The 16285-nt window shown below is 46.2% G+C and overlaps 1 protein-coding gene across 1 annotated transcript in view; it reads left to right on the top strand.

Annotated features, from left to right (window-relative positions):
• The first annotated feature begins 8425 nt into the window (after window positions 1–8425).
• Window positions 8426–16285, top strand: part of ATP13A1 (ATPase 13A1) — a 65483-nt gene continuing 57623 nt past the window's right edge. Inside the window, exons 1-2 of the mRNA XM_077470132.1 lie at window positions 8426–8752; window positions 16188–16277. Of these exons, the coding sequence (XP_077326258.1) occupies window positions 8468–8752; window positions 16188–16277 (375 nt within the window). The 5' untranslated portion in view covers window positions 8426–8467. The remainder of the gene's footprint in view (window positions 8753–16187; window positions 16278–16285) is intronic.

The following is a 16285-nucleotide window of genomic DNA, read 5'->3' as shown; positions in this document are numbered from 1 at the left end:
TCTGCAGCAAGCAACTAAGTCTGAGCGGCAGAGGACTATGTCTGTGTCCCAAATTCTGAATGAGTGGAAGCAAGCAAACTTTCATTGAGTAGGCTGAATTTGATGGGAGCTGGTAAGGCTACATTTGATGGGTGGCAGTGGACTGCATTTGATTGGAGCTTCATTCAAAAGGTGGGGTAGGACATGGGTAGGACAAAGGAAATGGAGTGAAGGGTGGAGTCAAGGGTGGAGCCAATGGGGGGGGGGCAAAATGAGGTTTCCCCTAGGGTGTCAAAAATCCTTGCACCAGACCTGACTATGGGCAGCTGAAACTGCTGCCTGTTTACTTCCTGGATTTACACAGACACACACCTCCAGCTCTGCAGCTCTCATTGGCTCTCTTATGACTCACCCCCGTCTTTTCCTTGCAAACTCACGAGAGCGAGAAAGAGCTGTGCATGATGTCATAAGCCTAGGCTTTTTACCAGACAAGAAACGGTAAGTGGGCTGCATAAGGTATTTACTGGCAGAAAAAAAAATGTTTTACTATCCAAAGTTAAAAACAAAAAGGACAGAAGATTTAATAGACGAAAAGATGAAAAAATGACTTTCCAATGCTTATGGGAGATACAAATAAATATAAGTGTTAAAAACTAGAATAATAATATAAAGATAAAGATTCCATATATTAACATCTGGTATAAAATTGTGACATTGAGACCAACATCCCAGTGTTGAAAATTTAAAACTGGATAGCTGACAACCCATTCAGTCGATATGCCACAGACACGACTGTAAATGATCAAACGCATCTCTGTTTCCACCATGTAATCTCATAATCTGTTCGATCAAAATATGATCGTATTCACAAACAATTGATAAATCGTTTTCTACCCCTAGCCAATTAAATGGGTTTGATTGAATCCAATCGAAACCAAGTCTCAATCAATTGGAAAGGAGTTTATGGCTGTTTATATGCTTTCATCGAATCACGCATTGATCGGATACTAAACATGAAGTATGTATGGCCACCATTGGGCTAATGCCAGATGTAAAATTTATTTAAAGCGATCGGCCCCTCTTTTATTTTAAGAAATTCCCACTACAAAATTTGTAGCCATTCCTTATTGTATTGATAGCTGGAATTTTTTCTCAGTAATTTGTAGCTCATTTGCTCATTCATTTCATTTTAGCAGTGGGTCTTAGCAACGGCCTAGCAACAAGGTAAGACAGGGTGATTTCCTCCCTGGGGGGTTTTTCAGCCAGGCTTGGGGTTGTTGTGCTGCTGGAGAATAAACGTGGGACTATTCACATTCCTCCTTCATAGTATAGCATGATGGGCCCACATTTATTCTCCAGCAAGACAATGACCCCAAACATACAGCAATAGTCATTAAGAACTATCTTCAGTATAAAGAACAAGGTGTCCTGGAAGTGATGGTTTGGCCCACACAGAGCCCTGATCTCAACATCATGGAGTCTGTCTGGGATTACATGAAAAGACAGAAGAATTGATGCAGCCGACATCCACAGAAGATCTGTGGTTAATTCTCCAAGATGTCTGGAACAACTTACCTGCCGAGTTCCTTCAAAAACTGTGTGCAAGTGTACCTAGAAGAACTGATGCTGGTTTGAAATCAAAGGCCAAATCAACACCAAATATTGATTTGATTTAGATTTTTCTTCTGTTCAGTCACTTTGCATATTGTAAATGGATAAAAATTAACAATTAAAATGTATATTTTTGTGTAGCACTCTCTGGTTTACAGAATAGGGACATGTAGTTTTAGCTCCTATGTAGGCCAAGGAGCTGAGGGTTAATTGCTGTTGTGCTGTTCAGGACTGAGTCTCTGTTCCTTCCCCTTGGCTTCTGGAACTGCTGGAGAGTTCTAGAGGGTGGAGGAGCAGAGATCAGTCATCTCATGTCTCCCGCAAGGTGCGGGAGACTTCCGCATTTCTGTGGCGGCTCCCGCACACCCACAAGCGCCTCCCGATCTCTGCAAATGATCGGTGCGGCGGGGAACAGCTATGAAGACAGACTCTGTCTCTGCAAACAGCTTCTGCTGTTTGTTTATTTGTTATGTTTTTTACTTTATTTCAAAGCAGATAGATATATCTATCTGCTTTGAAGTAAAAAATTAACAAGTGTATATGCTGACATCTCGCCAAAGTCCCCCAAAAAATTTAAAAGAAAACTATAAAAAATGTTTAATAAATTAAAGAGGAAGTAAACCCAGATGGATTTACTTCCTCTTTGTCTCCCTGCAAAGGTAAAGCATAATGGGCTACTATGCATCGCATAGTAGCCCATTATGTGTCACTTACCTGACACAGGAGCCAGCAATGTCACCGCTGTCCCCTGTAGCACGGAGCATCCATCTTCTTCCGGTTATCGCTGCTCCGGCCACGCACAGCGCTGGAGCAGCGATGACGTCACTCCCGCGCATGCGCACGGGAGCTGCCACTAACGGCATATCGCCGTTAGCAGCGGCATGCCCAGTGCACATGGCCGTAGACAGCGATGCCTGTCTTTTAGTAAATATCTCCTAAACCATGTAGGTTTAGGAGATATTTCTTGGACCTACAGGTAAGCCTTAATCTAGGCTTACCTGTAGGTCAAAGTGGTTTGTAAGGGTTTACAACCACTTTAAAAAGTGTAAAAAAAATAAAATAAAAAAACTACTGACACCACTCTCCCCTGCCCTACCAACACTGTTCACTGCCCCAACCCCCTCCCCCCAAAAAGCATTATGAAAAAAAATTAACAAAACAAATTTAATTGTAAAAAATAATTTAAAAATAAAAAAAAACTACTGACACCGTCCACTGCCACCCACCACCCCGAAGGTGGGGAGATAGGCCATAAATATTCTGGAGCCTGGCAGCAGGAGAGGAGAGCCCAGGGTCCAGTAGCCCAGAGTGGACCCCTGTACTGAGAGAGAGAAGTCAGGAGCAGCTAAAGACTCATGTCCCTTTCCAGCCACAGCGAGGCTTAGCTGAAGCCATCCTGGAAGCCAAGATCAAGACCTGTTCAGGAGGTGGTCTGTGCAGCGGTCGATTGAGCTTCGGGGTTCACCAAAGGGCCTAAGTGAGTAACCTCAACCACTACATCCCCGGAACCTGATAGAGGAGTAGTAACAAGATGCAATACCTTTGCTTACTTACTACCAAGGGACAGCTTAGTGCCATTTAATGGCTGGAAAGCTACCCTACACCTCTTCCTTGGGGATTTAAGGAACAGCCAGGTACATAAGCATATTCTACAGAAAGAGAGCGTCTGCATTCAATGGATGGAACCATTTTATTGCTACCAGTTGAGCTAATCCATTAATCCTATGGGCGGACAGCATAGTCTCTTTTAGCAGCCAGAATGTTAGCAAGTCCTCGGTTTGTATTCAAGTTGGAGTTCTGGGCATCCCATACTTACCTATCTAAATTCATCCCCTAATAAACCAAAAACAAAACCAACCCAACCCTTGACTGATTCTTGACTATTGTGCAAGTTCTACAAAATCCCTGTTGCCCAACTGCATGAGTAAGGCCGCGTACACACGCGCGGACTGTTCGCCCAACCTTGTCCGCTGAACAGTGTTTGGGCGGACAGTCCGCTCGTGTGTGGGGCTTCAGTGGACAGTTTCAGCGGACAGTTGGCCGAACAAGGTCTTACGGAAATTCCGAAAAACTGTCCGCTGAAACAAGGTTTCAGCGGACTGTTCGCTCGTGTGTAGGCTTGTTCGGCCAACTAAGTCTCGCGCATGCTCAGAAAGGATTTCCACGTCGGAAGGTTGCATTGCAGTGTATAGGACGTCGTATTTTTCGTCCCGTCGTACGTGCCGTTCACGTCATCGCGCACGGTTTCAGCAAACTGTTCGTCCGTCGTGTGTGGCCATGTCCGTCCATGCTAAGTTTGAGCGGACTGTTCGCTCAAACTGTTGGACGGACAAAGTTGGGCCAACAGTCCGCGCGTGTGTACGCGGCCTAAGGCCGCGTACACACGGGCGGACTGTTCGCCCAACCTTGTCCGCTGAACAGTGTTTGGGCGGACAGTCCGCTCGTGTGTGGGCTTTCAGTGGACAGTTTCAGCGGACAGTTGGACGGGCAAAGTCTTTCGGAAATTCCGAAAAACTGTCCGCTGAAACTGTGTTTGAGCGAACAGTCCGCCCGTGTGTGGGCCTGTCCGCTGTACTTTCGAAATGAGCGGACTGTTCCCGCTCGGAAAGTCCGCCCATTTCGAGCGCGTGTACAGGTAGGCGGGGCCCGCGAAGGAGACGTCGCGGGCTCCGCCGCCTGGAATGGGCTTAAAGGGGAACCCCAACGCCGAAAAAAATCGGCGTGGGGGTTCCCCCAAAGTCCACAACAGACCCTTGTCCGAGCACGCTACCCGGCCGGCCAGGAAAGGGGGGCGAGCGAGCGCGCCCCCCCTCCTGAGCCGTACCAGGCCGCGTGCCCTCAACATGGGGGGGTGCCTTGGGGAAGGGGGCACCTTGTCCCCATGTTGATGAGGACAAGGGCCTCTTCCCGACAACCCTGGCCGTTGGTTGTCGGGGTCTGCGGGCGGGGGGCTTATCGGAATCCGGGAGCCCCCTTTAAGAAGGGGGCCCCCGGATACCGGCCCCCCACCCTATGTGAATGAGTATGGGGTACAATGTACCCCTACCCATTCACCTGTGAAATAAAGTACAAAAAAAAACACAACACAGGGAAAAAATATTTTATTGCACAGCTCCGGGGGTCTTCCGTCTTCGGGGGTCTTCTCGCCGGACTCCTCCGCTATCTGTGTGTAGCTCTTTTACTAGCGGAGGAGTCCGGCTTTCTTCCTCCCCACCGCCGGCCTCTTCTCCCGACTTCGGGGGTCTTGTCCCCCTCTTCGGTTCTTCTGCCGGGCCACCGCGCCTTCTTGTAGCTCTTTTGCAGGCGGTGGCCTGGTCTTCTGTCGCCGCTGCCTTCCGTTCTTCTGTCGCCGCCTTCGGTTCTTCTGCCGGGCCACCGCGCCTTCTTGTAGCTCTTTTACAGGCGGTGGCCCGGTCTTCTGTCGCCGCTGTCGTCGCCGCCGCCGCCGCCGCCTTCCGTTCTTGTTCTTCTTCTTGTTCTTCTTCTTCTGCTCCTGGAGATGTTGACTCGACGAGCTCTCCGGCCGGAATGCCAGAGCCGCGCTGTGCGGTCACTTATATAGTGACAATGGGGCGGTGTCACATGGTATATGTCACATGGGTTGGTCACATGGTGACCCAGCCCCCTTACGATGTCATAGTCCCCATGTGACATCAACCCATGTGACCAACCCATGTGACATATACCATGTGACACCGCCCCATTGTCACTATATAAGTGACCGCACAGCGCGGCTCTGGCATTCCGGCCGGAGAGCTTGTCGAGTCAACATCTCCAGGAGAAGAAGAAGAAGAACAAGAACGGAAGGCGGCGGCGGCGGCGACAGCGGCGACAGAAGACCGGGCCACCGCCTGCAAAAGAGCTACAAGAAGGCGCGGTGGCCCGGCAGAAGAACCGAAGAGGGGGACAAGACCCCCGAAGTCGGGAGAAGAGGCCGGCGGCGGGGAGGAAGAAAGCCGGACTCCTCCGCTAGTAAAAGAGCTACACACAGATAGCGGAGGAGTCCGGCGAGAAGACCCCCGAAGACGGAAGACCCCCGGAGCTGTGCAATAAAATATTTTTTCCCTGTGTTGTGTTTTTTTTTGTACTTTATTTCACAGGTGAATGGGTAGGGGTACATTGTACCCCATACTCATTCACATAGGGTGGGGGGCCGGTATCCGGGGGCCCCCTTCTTAAAGGGGGCTCCCGGATTCCGATAAGCCCCCCGCCCGCAGACCCCGACAACCAACGGCCAGGGTTGTCGGGAAGAGGCCCTTGTCCTCCTCAACATGGGGACAAGGTGCTTTGGGGTGGGGGGGCCACGCGGCCCCCCCTTCCCCAAGGCACCCCCCCATGTTGAGGGCACGCGGCCTGGTACGGCTCAGGAGGGGGGGCGCGCTCGCTCGCCCCCCTTTCCTGGCCGGCCGGGTAGCGTGCTCGGACAAGGGTCTGGTGTGGACTTTGGGGGAACCCCCACGCCGATTTTTTTCGGCGTTGGGGTTCCCCTTTAAGCCCATTCCAGGCGGCGGAGCCCGCGACGTCTCCTTCGCGGGCCCCGCCTACCTGTACACGCGCTCGAAATGGGCGGATTTGCCTCCGCCTTACGTGGGCGAGTCCGTTCATTTCAAAAGTTGAGCGGACTGTTTGGCAAACAGTTCGTTGAAACAGTCCGCTCGTGTGTGGGCAAGTCCGCTCATGCAAATTTTGAGCGGACTGTTTGCCGAAACTGTTTGACGAACAAGGTTGGGCAAACAGTCCGCGCGTGTGTACGCGGCCTAAGGGGCAATACGGAGTGCTACATTTGAAAGCATTCTTACTTTCCAGCATTTCTTCACACCTGCCTAAAACTTTTGCTTAAACACTTTAAGACCGGGCCTCTTTTTTAGATGTGGTGTTTACAAGTTAGAAACTGGCTTGTTTTTTTTACTAGAAAATTACTTAGAACCCCAAACATTATACATTTTTTTTCTAACATCCTAGTGAATAAAATGATGGTGGTCATTGCAATACTTTCTGTCACACCGTATTTGCGCACCGATCTTACAAGCGCTTTTTTTAATTAAAAAATAAGACGACAGTAAAGTTAGCCCATTTTTTTTTATATTGTGAAAGATAATGTTACACCGAGTAAATTGATACCCAACATGGCCGCTCGTGGAATGGCGACAAACTTTTACCCTTAAAAATCTCCATAGGCAACATTTAAAAAATTCTACCAGTTACAGAGGAGGTCTAGGGCTAGAATTATTGCTCTCGCTCTACCAATCGCGGCGATACCTCACATGTGTGGTTTGAGCACTGTTTTTATATGCGGGCGCTACTCACGTATGCGTTCGCTTCTGCGTGCAAGCTCCGCGGGATGGGCACGTTTACAATTTTTTTTTCTTATTTATTTTACCTTTTACTTTTTATTTTTACACTGTTTAAAAAAAAAAAAAGTGTCACTTTTATTCCTATTACAAGGAATGTAAACATCGCTTGTAATATAAAAAAATCATGATAGGACCTCTTTAATATGAGATCTGGGATCAAAAAGAAAAAAGACCTCAGATCTCATATTTACACTAAAATGCAATAAAAAAATAAAAATGTGTCATTTAAAAAAATAAACAAAATAAATTGGCCCTTTAAGAGCTATAGGCGGAAGTGACGTTTTGACGTCGCTTCCGCCCTGCAGTGTCATGGAGACGGGCCATCTTCCCCTCACTCATCTCCATGTCAGCCCAGGGGACAGACGCGATCGCCTCTGCCGCTGCTCACAGCTCTGGTAAAGTGGCGGAGGGCACCGGATCGTGGCAAGAGAGGGAAAATTTTGGGGGAAAAAATACACTTCAATGAATAAAAAAACAAAACAGTAAAGTTAGCCCAATTTTTTTGTTTTAATGTGAAAGATGATTCGTGAGAGAATCGTGATCTATCTTCTAAGCAAAAACATTGTAATTCTCATTTTAGCCAGAATTGTACGGCTCTAATGGGAATGTTTGACCATTCTTCCAGAAGTGCATTTGTGAGGTCAGGCACTGATGTTGGAGGCCTGGCTTGAAGTTTCCGCTCTAATTCATCCCAAAGGTGTTCTATCGGGTTGAGGTCAGGACTCTGTGCAGCCCAGTCAAGTTCCTCCACCCCAAACTTGCTCATCCATGTCTTAACGGACCTTGCTTTGTGCACTGGTCCAAGTCATTTTGTGGAGGAGGGTTACGATGTGGGGTTGTTTTTCAGGGATTGGGCCTGGTCCCTTAGTGCCAGTGAAGGAAACTCTTATGGCATTACCAAGACTTTTTGGTCCATTTCATGCTCCACACTTTATGGGGACAGTTTGGGGATGGCCCCTTCCTGTTCCAACATGACTGCACACCAATGAATAAAGCAAGATCCATAGACACCGATGAGTGAGTTTGGGGTGGAGGAATGTGGCTGGCTTGCACAGAGTCCTGACCTCCACACCTATGGGATGAATTAGGATGGAGACTGCAGGCTTCTGGTCCTTTGTGTAGATTTGGAGACCTGTTTTATGTTATAGAAACTCAACCAGCGGAGTCTGAGATGGGGAAATCGTATTATTCACATAGTATTCTAGATTCGGGGATTTATTGGATATATTCAATATTTTATGGATGATTTCTATAGTACTGAATTAAAGTTTGTAGGAATTGTTGTAAAGGAGAAGAGTTGTACAGTAACAGTCCCCATGGAGAGGAGACCCGACAGTCTTTATTTGTAGCAGTACAGCGGGGACACAAGGCGGCAACACCTTCCATCAGCAGACACACAAGTCACGTGACCTTCCTGTCCCCACAGCGCATGCCCGTTCCTGACTCATCCGTTGCCGGTGTGCGGAAGCGGAAGTTGCGTTAGCCGGCGCTGACGCAGGCGGAAGTGTCAAGGGGAGACGGGAATGGCGGCGGCGGTGTCAGCCGGTGTCAACGGTGTGCCGGCACAGGACGAGCTGGTCCGCTCGGTCACCCTGTACCGCCGCCGGCCCCGGCTGCTGACGGGCACGGTGCTGCCGTTCTGTATCCTGTACCCGGCCTGGCTGTATCTGTGGGTGTCGGTGTACGGCGTCGATGAGTACCCGGAGGCCGGGCTCATCTGCCTGGCGGCGCTCGGGGTCGCGCACGTGCTCACCGTGCTGTCGGGGCTCTGGTCTGTGCACGCGCACAGCGCGCTCTCCTTCTCTAAGGTCAGTGAGGGGGATGGGTGAGGTTGGTAGTTGGGGGGATCCCTGACAGCTGTGCTCATTCCTGAACTCTCCCTGCATGGCACACACTGATTGCAGTCCTAGCTGTCACCCAAATGTCAGGACTCTTTCCTCATTGATATTGGCGCTCCAATAACAGGTGGAGATCCCCTTTAAATGTGTGTGCCTGATTGTAGAATAAATGGTTGAATGAATGGAAGGATCTTCTGATGTGGCGTGTGATCTCATCCATCTCCCTGGTGCTGGGTTGGTGCACCGATCCTCCTGCCGACACCAGTGCTGCTGGGGGGGGGCATGTAATCCTTTTACTCTGACTGAACCCCAAGGCTGAGGCATTTTATACTCTCACTAATTATGGGGATCTTTCCACTCCCACAGGCCACACTCTAAAGGACAGTATACTCACCTTTTATGTAGAAAGTTTGGAGACCTCTGTTCTACCTTTATGGAAAGTCAATCAGCTGTTTCTGAGATGGGGAAATCTTATTATTCACATAGTATTCTAGATTAGGGGATTTATTGGATACATTCAATATTTTATGGATAGACTTCTATTGCACTGAATTAAAATTTGTAAGAATTATTCATTTATTTATACTGGAGCTGCACGATTCTGGCCAAAATGAGAATCACAATTTGTTTTGCTTAGAATAAAAAGATCACGATTCTCTCAATGTAAAATCTTTCACATTATACAAAAAAAAATGGGCTAACTTTATTGGTTGTTTTTTAATTCATTAAAGTAATTTTTTTCAAAAAAAAAATTGCATTTGAAAAAAACCGCTACGTAAATAGTGTGACATAAAATATTGCAACAACTATAATTTTTATTCTCTAGGGTGTCTAATAAATTTATATATATATTTATTTATATATATATATATATATATATATATATAAATATTGGGGGTTCTAAGTAATTTTCTAGCAAAAAAATAATGATTTTAAGTTGAAACCAACAAATGTCAGAAAACAAGTGGTTAAACTTTTTTTTACTTAGTCTATTCCATTCACTAATTGTTACAATGTTTATACTTAAAGGGGTTCTGCACTCATAATACAACATTTGCCCATTCTCTTGCCTCTAGTTAATATATTTCATAATGCCACCTGTTTTTTTTTTTTTGATTCACCTACCTTTTGTAATCTTCAGTAGTTTATTTTAAACCCCTGCGGCGATGGGCGGTCTCTTGCGGGGATCAGCGTCATTTCCTGTTGAAGCCCGCACTGTCTCCTGGGATCTCGTTCGTGTAATCCCAGGAGACATTGCGGCTAATGCACCCGACATCTCGCGAGATTTCGGGTGCTACAGCCGACATCTCGCGAGATTTCGGGTGCTACAGCCGACATCTCGCGAGATTTCGGGTGCTACAGCCGACATCTCGCGTGATTTCGGTAATTACAGCCGAGATCTCGCGAGATCTCGGCTGTAATTACCAAAATCACGCGAGATGTCGGCTGTAGCACCCGAAATCTCGCGAGATGTCGGGTGCATTAGCCGCAATGTCTCCTGGGATTACACGAACGAGATCCCAGGAGACAGTGCGGGCTTCAACAGGAAATGACGCTGATCCCCGCAAGAGACCGCCCATCGCCGCAGGGGTTTAAAATAAACTACTGAAGATTACAAAAGGTAGGTGAATCAAAAAAAAAAAACAGGTGGCATTATGAGATATATTAACTAGAGGCAACAGAATGGGCAAATGTTGTATTATGAGTGCAGAACCCCTTTAAGTTCATCTGATAAAGAATGTTTTGATTCTTGGCAGACTGCCCCGTTTTTCTCTTCCTTTCTTTTGATGGCTGTGGCATCAGAAGAGTAGAGAGAATTCCTTGCATAGAAAGAATTGTGAAACACTTTAAAGTGGTTGTAAACCCTTACAAACCACTTTGACCTACAGGTAAGCCTAGATTAAGGCTTACCTGTAGGTCCAAGAAATATCTCCCAAACCTATATGATTTAGGAGATATTTACAAAAAGACAGACACCGCTGTGTACGGTGCATGCGCCGTAGACAGCGGCGTGCAGGCACACTGAGCAGGCCGCAGATCACTGCGATATGCCACTCATGTCGGCTCCCGTGCGCATGCGTGGGAGTGACGTCATCGCGGATCCGGCGAATCACAGCGCGGGAGCAGCAAGCCCCGGAAGTCACTCTGGGATACATGGCAGCAGCGAAGATGAAGACAGAGGACCGCTTCATTCTCAGGTAAGTTATTCATAATGAGCTAGTATGCTATGCATACTAGCTCATTATGCCTTTTCCTTGCAGGTTGCATTTATTTTTATTTTTTTAAATAGCCTTTACTTCCTCTTTAAGATTGCAATAACAATTCTTGACGATTAATTTTGCAGCTCTAATTTCTACCCTGCATCACTAAATATTTGTGTATCTAAAAATATACCAAAGACCTTTCTGTAGGTATGTGCCTGCAGCTGGCTAATCTATAATTGCAACTATAAATTCCATCTACTTTAACACATGTCAGCGTTAGACTGCATGTGATAATCTATGAACACGGGTCCTATTTTTGTGGATTACACATCTTGAAATAAGTGATCATATCTAGTCATTGGAACTGGTAGCATTTTGTAGTCCATTTTTTAGCGTTTTTTTATTGGACATGTTGTTCTTCCATGTACTTTTGTAATTATAATCTCTATTAGGCCTCATGTACACTGCTGCTGGTAAACATACGTTTAGGCTTAACCTCTTGCTTACTGGGCACTTAAACCACCTTCCTGCCCAGATGAATATTCAGCTTTCAGCGCTGTCACACTTTGAGTGACAATTGAGCAGTCATGCTACAATGTTCTTAAATTTAATTCTTATTTTTTCATGGAAATAGAGCTTTCTTTTGGTGGTATTTAGGCTCCATGCACACTGAAGCTCAAAAAAGCTATTTCTGGACGCCAGATTGCTGGCAGAAAACGCTGGTTGAAAAACCTGCTTTTACAGCGTTTTATACTAGCGTTAATGGGCGTTTTTTATAAAAATACACAGAGGACACTCCAAAAATCCCACAATGCATTGAAAAATAGAATGCCGAACACTAATGAATGAGCGTTAATGAGCGTTAATGAGCGTTAATGAGCGTTAATGAGCGTTAATGAGCGTTTGTCGTTTTTTGCCGCTGAAAAACGGCACTTTGAACGCGAATTTCTGGCGTTCAGAAAAAAGCCCATAAACTCCACTGCTCATTAAAGCTGAAAAACGTCCATGTGTGCATGGACACATAGGCTAACATAGAGTGGAGTTTATGGGCTTTTACAAAAAACGCCCAAACGCCAATAAACTGCAGTTTATCAGCTTCAGTGTGCATGGAGCCTGAATCACAGCTGTGGTTTTTATTTTTTGCTAAACAAAAACAAAAAAAGTTTCATAGTTTGTTATAAAATTTTGCAAACTGGTAATTTTTCTCCTTTATTGATATTCGCTGATGAGGCATCACTGATTAGGCGACACTGGTGGGTGGCATTGGTAGGTTTTATTGATAGGCAGCACTGGTGATGACACGCTGGTGATCGCTGCTGGTGGGCCTTTCTACGATTGGGACCGATGTCCCTCTCACAGCCACCGGTGATCGGCTTTATTTTTTTTCTCCTCACGTTACCAGCAAAAATTGCCGATTACCGGTTCTGTTTATGGCACATGATCAGCTGTCATTGGCTGACAGCCGATTACGTGGTAAGGGGTCGGCAAATTAAGTCCGCGATGCAGCCGTCTTTCGGCTATAGCATGGACGGGAAGTGGTTAATGTACACGGGACGTTTTTACGACCCCTCCTAAACTATTTAACTTGACAGATGGTAACCCACGGTTAAACTGTCTGTTTAAATGCGTTTATGTGCCGCATTTAGCCACGCTCAGAAGCGTTTGAAAAAACATGTATTTTTTCAAAATAGCCAAAAATGAAAAACGGCTGTAAAGGTGGCTAAACGTGAGTTACCGCGTTTAGAAGCGATTGGCACTGGAAATACCTCTAAACTCAGCGTCTGAACTCATTTTTTTTGTTTTCCAAAAAAGGCCTCTAAACTTAAATGCCTAATAATGACATTAAACAAACCTGTGTACATGAACACATAAGATAACATTGGATGAGTTCAGGGGCAGCTGAAAAAAGCAGCCAACTGGCTCTGAACATCCGTTTACCAGCAGCCGTCTACATGAGGCCTTAGGAGCAGTTGGGCATTTTTTTTCAGCTGCCCCTGAACTCTCCTTTTATGTTATCTTATCAGTACATGTACACAGGGTCCTTTCTAGGCAGTTCAGTTCAAAAGTTTTTTTTTTGGAATACAAAAAAATGGGTTCAGACAGATGTTCAGAGGCATCCGAAATGCCAAACATGGAGCTTTTCCTTCTTAAATGTATTAAAGTGCAATTCCACCTTATTGGATATTTCAGTTTTTTTGTGTTTACCTTCACATTTATTCATAGCTGGATTCTTGTATTTTCTGGGAAGACAAAAATTGAGATATTGCAGCCCAAATTTCCCAATTTCTAGCAGGACGGTGAAAAAAGTCCTCCTAGCCGCATCGAAGGTACGGTGTATTCACCGCTCCTAAACTGCTCCTACCCATTGAAATCAATGGGGCAGTGTGGCTATACCGCTGGCAAAGCGCCGCAGCGGGCAGTTTTAACCCTTTCGGCCGCTAGCGGGGGTTAAAACCACCCTGCTAGCGGCCAAATACCGCTGCTAAAACAACGGTAAAGCGGCGCTAAAAATAGCGCTACTTTACCGCCGATGCCACTCCACCCCAGTGTGAAAGGGGCCTAAGAGAATATCTTTATTATAAATTAGAGATGCCCGCCTTCCAGGTTTTGCAGTTCACCTGTATCCAATTAAAAACAAGTACTATATGTACTCAAGTGTAGGCCGACCCAAATATAAGCCGAGGCACCTAATTTTACCACAAACTGGGAAAACTTATTGACTTGAGTATAAGCCTAGGGTGGGAAAATGCAGCAGCTACTGGGTAAACGGTGCCCATTTGCAGCCTCACTGTGCCCATCTGCAGTTGTAGCTTTGATAACTAAAACAGCATGTGTCTTCCGCTGTCATGCAGTCTGTACGACGGCCATCCATAGTAACAAAGCCACGCCGCCTCCTCGTCACCTGCTGTTTTAGTAATCAAAGGTACAGCTGCAGATGGACACCCTGACTCGAGACCCTCACTTGAGTATAAGCTGGGGGGGGGTTAGCCTAAAAAATAAAAAATGTGCTGAAAAACTTGGCTTATACTTGAGTATATATGGTATTTGGTTTTGGGTTGAGGTGCACCAAATTAAAATTTTGGCGTCAACTGAAAATTCAGGGTGCACTTGGCCGAACCTTTACCTTTAGGTCAAGAATAGCGGATTCCTTTAAAATTCCTTTTAAATTCCATGCATGTCTTCACACTGGTCCGTTGCCCTTCTTTTCTGGTGTTAAAAATCTTGCCAGCTGCATTTTTGGTCAGTTATAAAAAAAAACGCTTCCCTGTTGAAATGCATTGAAAATGCAGCAAGAATGCATCAATAACACACCCATGTTACATTTTTTATGTGTTTTTTGAGTCACATGACTTATGAAAAACACACCATAAGCGCAGCAAAATGACGGTAAAAATCACATGCGTTTTTGGTGCCTTTTTTTAGCTGCAAAATGCTGAAAACACAATTTTTACCAGAAATTTCAGTGCATCTCTAGTTTTGGGATTAGCTAATGATGGAAAAATACCTAACTACTGAATAATATTTTGGCCTAAAAAAGAACTTGTCGTTAGGATTGCGCTGATGCTGTGCATTTGCACGAGTACTTGTACTCGGGCAACTGCTCCGATGCTTGACCCGATACCTGCACAGTCAGGGACGATAGGTGCGGTGGTTGGGGGAGGTAGAATCACCAATCTCCCTGTGTGGATTTCAATAAAGCATCTGACAGCTGCTTCATCAGTGCTGCATATTGGTGCCACTGTCATATGATCTTAAATAATCGGTATTGGCGAGTACTTGAGAAAAAGTATTGGTATTTGTACTCGTCTTCAAGTGGTATCCGTGCAACCCTACTTGTCGGGACAGAATTAAGTGTTTATAAAGGAAAATTAAAAAATTCTCTACTTGCCTGCTCTTTGAAATGGAATTTCACAGAATGGCCCCGAATACCCTCTTCTCAAGTCTCTTCCGGTCAGCCGCTTCCTATAGGGGCACTTGTGCATGCTTGCACCCGAGCCCCGTATCTGTGTCCATTGAGGCAGACAGTGGAATTCGGCCCTGCTCCTGTTTTACTGACTTTGATTGACAGCAGCGGGAGCCAATGGATCCCGGTGCACCAGCAATGTCAGCGAGACCTTGAAGAGAGGATAAGAAGAGCTGCAAAGGTGGATCAAATGAGGGCTCAGGTAAGTAAAAGGGGTGGGGCGAGGGGCCAAAAACCACGCCTAATTATTTTTTTTACTTAATGCAAAGAATGCATTAAGGTAAAAAGTGTTTATGCTTTAGAACTACTTTTAAAGTATCAGTTATGCCCCGTACACACGAGCGGACTTTTCGACATCCAAACTCCGACGGACTGAGTCCGGCGGACTATCCGATCGTGTGTGGGCTGCAACGGACTTTAGCGAAGCTAAAGTCTGACGGACTTTAGAAATGAAGCATGCTTTAAATTTTCCCGACGGAACTCCGCCGGACCCGGTCCCCTTTGAAAAATCCGCTCGTGTGTGTGCTACTCCGACGGACTAAAACCGACGCTAGGGCAGCTATTGGCTACTGTCTAGGAACTTCCTACGTCGAATCCAGTCGTACGTCATCACGTTCGACTCCGTCGGAGTTTGGTGTGATGGTGTGTGGTCAAGTCCGTTCGGTCGAAAAGTCCGCCAGAACTCCGTCGGAACTCCGGCGGAACTCCGGCGGAACTCCTTTGGAGGTCTGTCAGACTTAATCCCTCTCGTGTGTACGGGGCATTAGTGTCCTTCTTGCTGACAGCCCAAGGAAGGAATGATAATCGGGCTAGAAAATCTGCCCTGATAGTGATCGTTCTTCTCTGGGTCTTCCAGTTCCTCTCGCCTCTATTTTTCTTTGACATAACTTACCAAGTCAACAGAGCTGACCTCGTAAGTTGGAATTCCTTGTTCAGCGTTCTTAAGATTGACTGCCCCAGGGTTGTGTTCCTGATTGGCCTGCGCTGTGTTCAGAGAATTGGCAAACACATTATTCAGTTGGGGGTACCTACTTTTTACATTCCTGTCCACCCACAGTCATTTCCAGTAATACCAGTCCAGCTGTTTGGGAAACACTGCAATGTGCTTGTAGTAATCACAAATAAGGTGCAGATTTGTATTTGGACTGTTCAGTGCCTGTCAACAGATGTGATATTAGAGTGAAATATACTCTTCAGTAAACTAAGAGATGCTGACAGTGTTTATATCTCTCCACAGGACCCAAACCCAAAGACTGCAACATTCGCTAAAGTCGTACCGTATCCCAACAATGGCTCTGCGGAGCTGGTGCCACTACTCAGAGAGAAGGTGAGGCC

This window comes from Lithobates pipiens, unplaced genomic scaffold (genome assembly GCF_037356315.1).
Source record: "Lithobates pipiens isolate NorthernLeopardFrog02 unplaced genomic scaffold, aLitPip1_a1.2 Scaffold_8, whole genome shotgun sequence".
Lineage (NCBI taxonomy): Eukaryota > Metazoa > Chordata > Amphibia > Anura > Ranidae > Lithobates > Lithobates pipiens.
The sequence above is the reverse complement of the archived record's forward strand: the minus strand, read 5'-3'. Positions and strand labels throughout refer to the sequence as shown.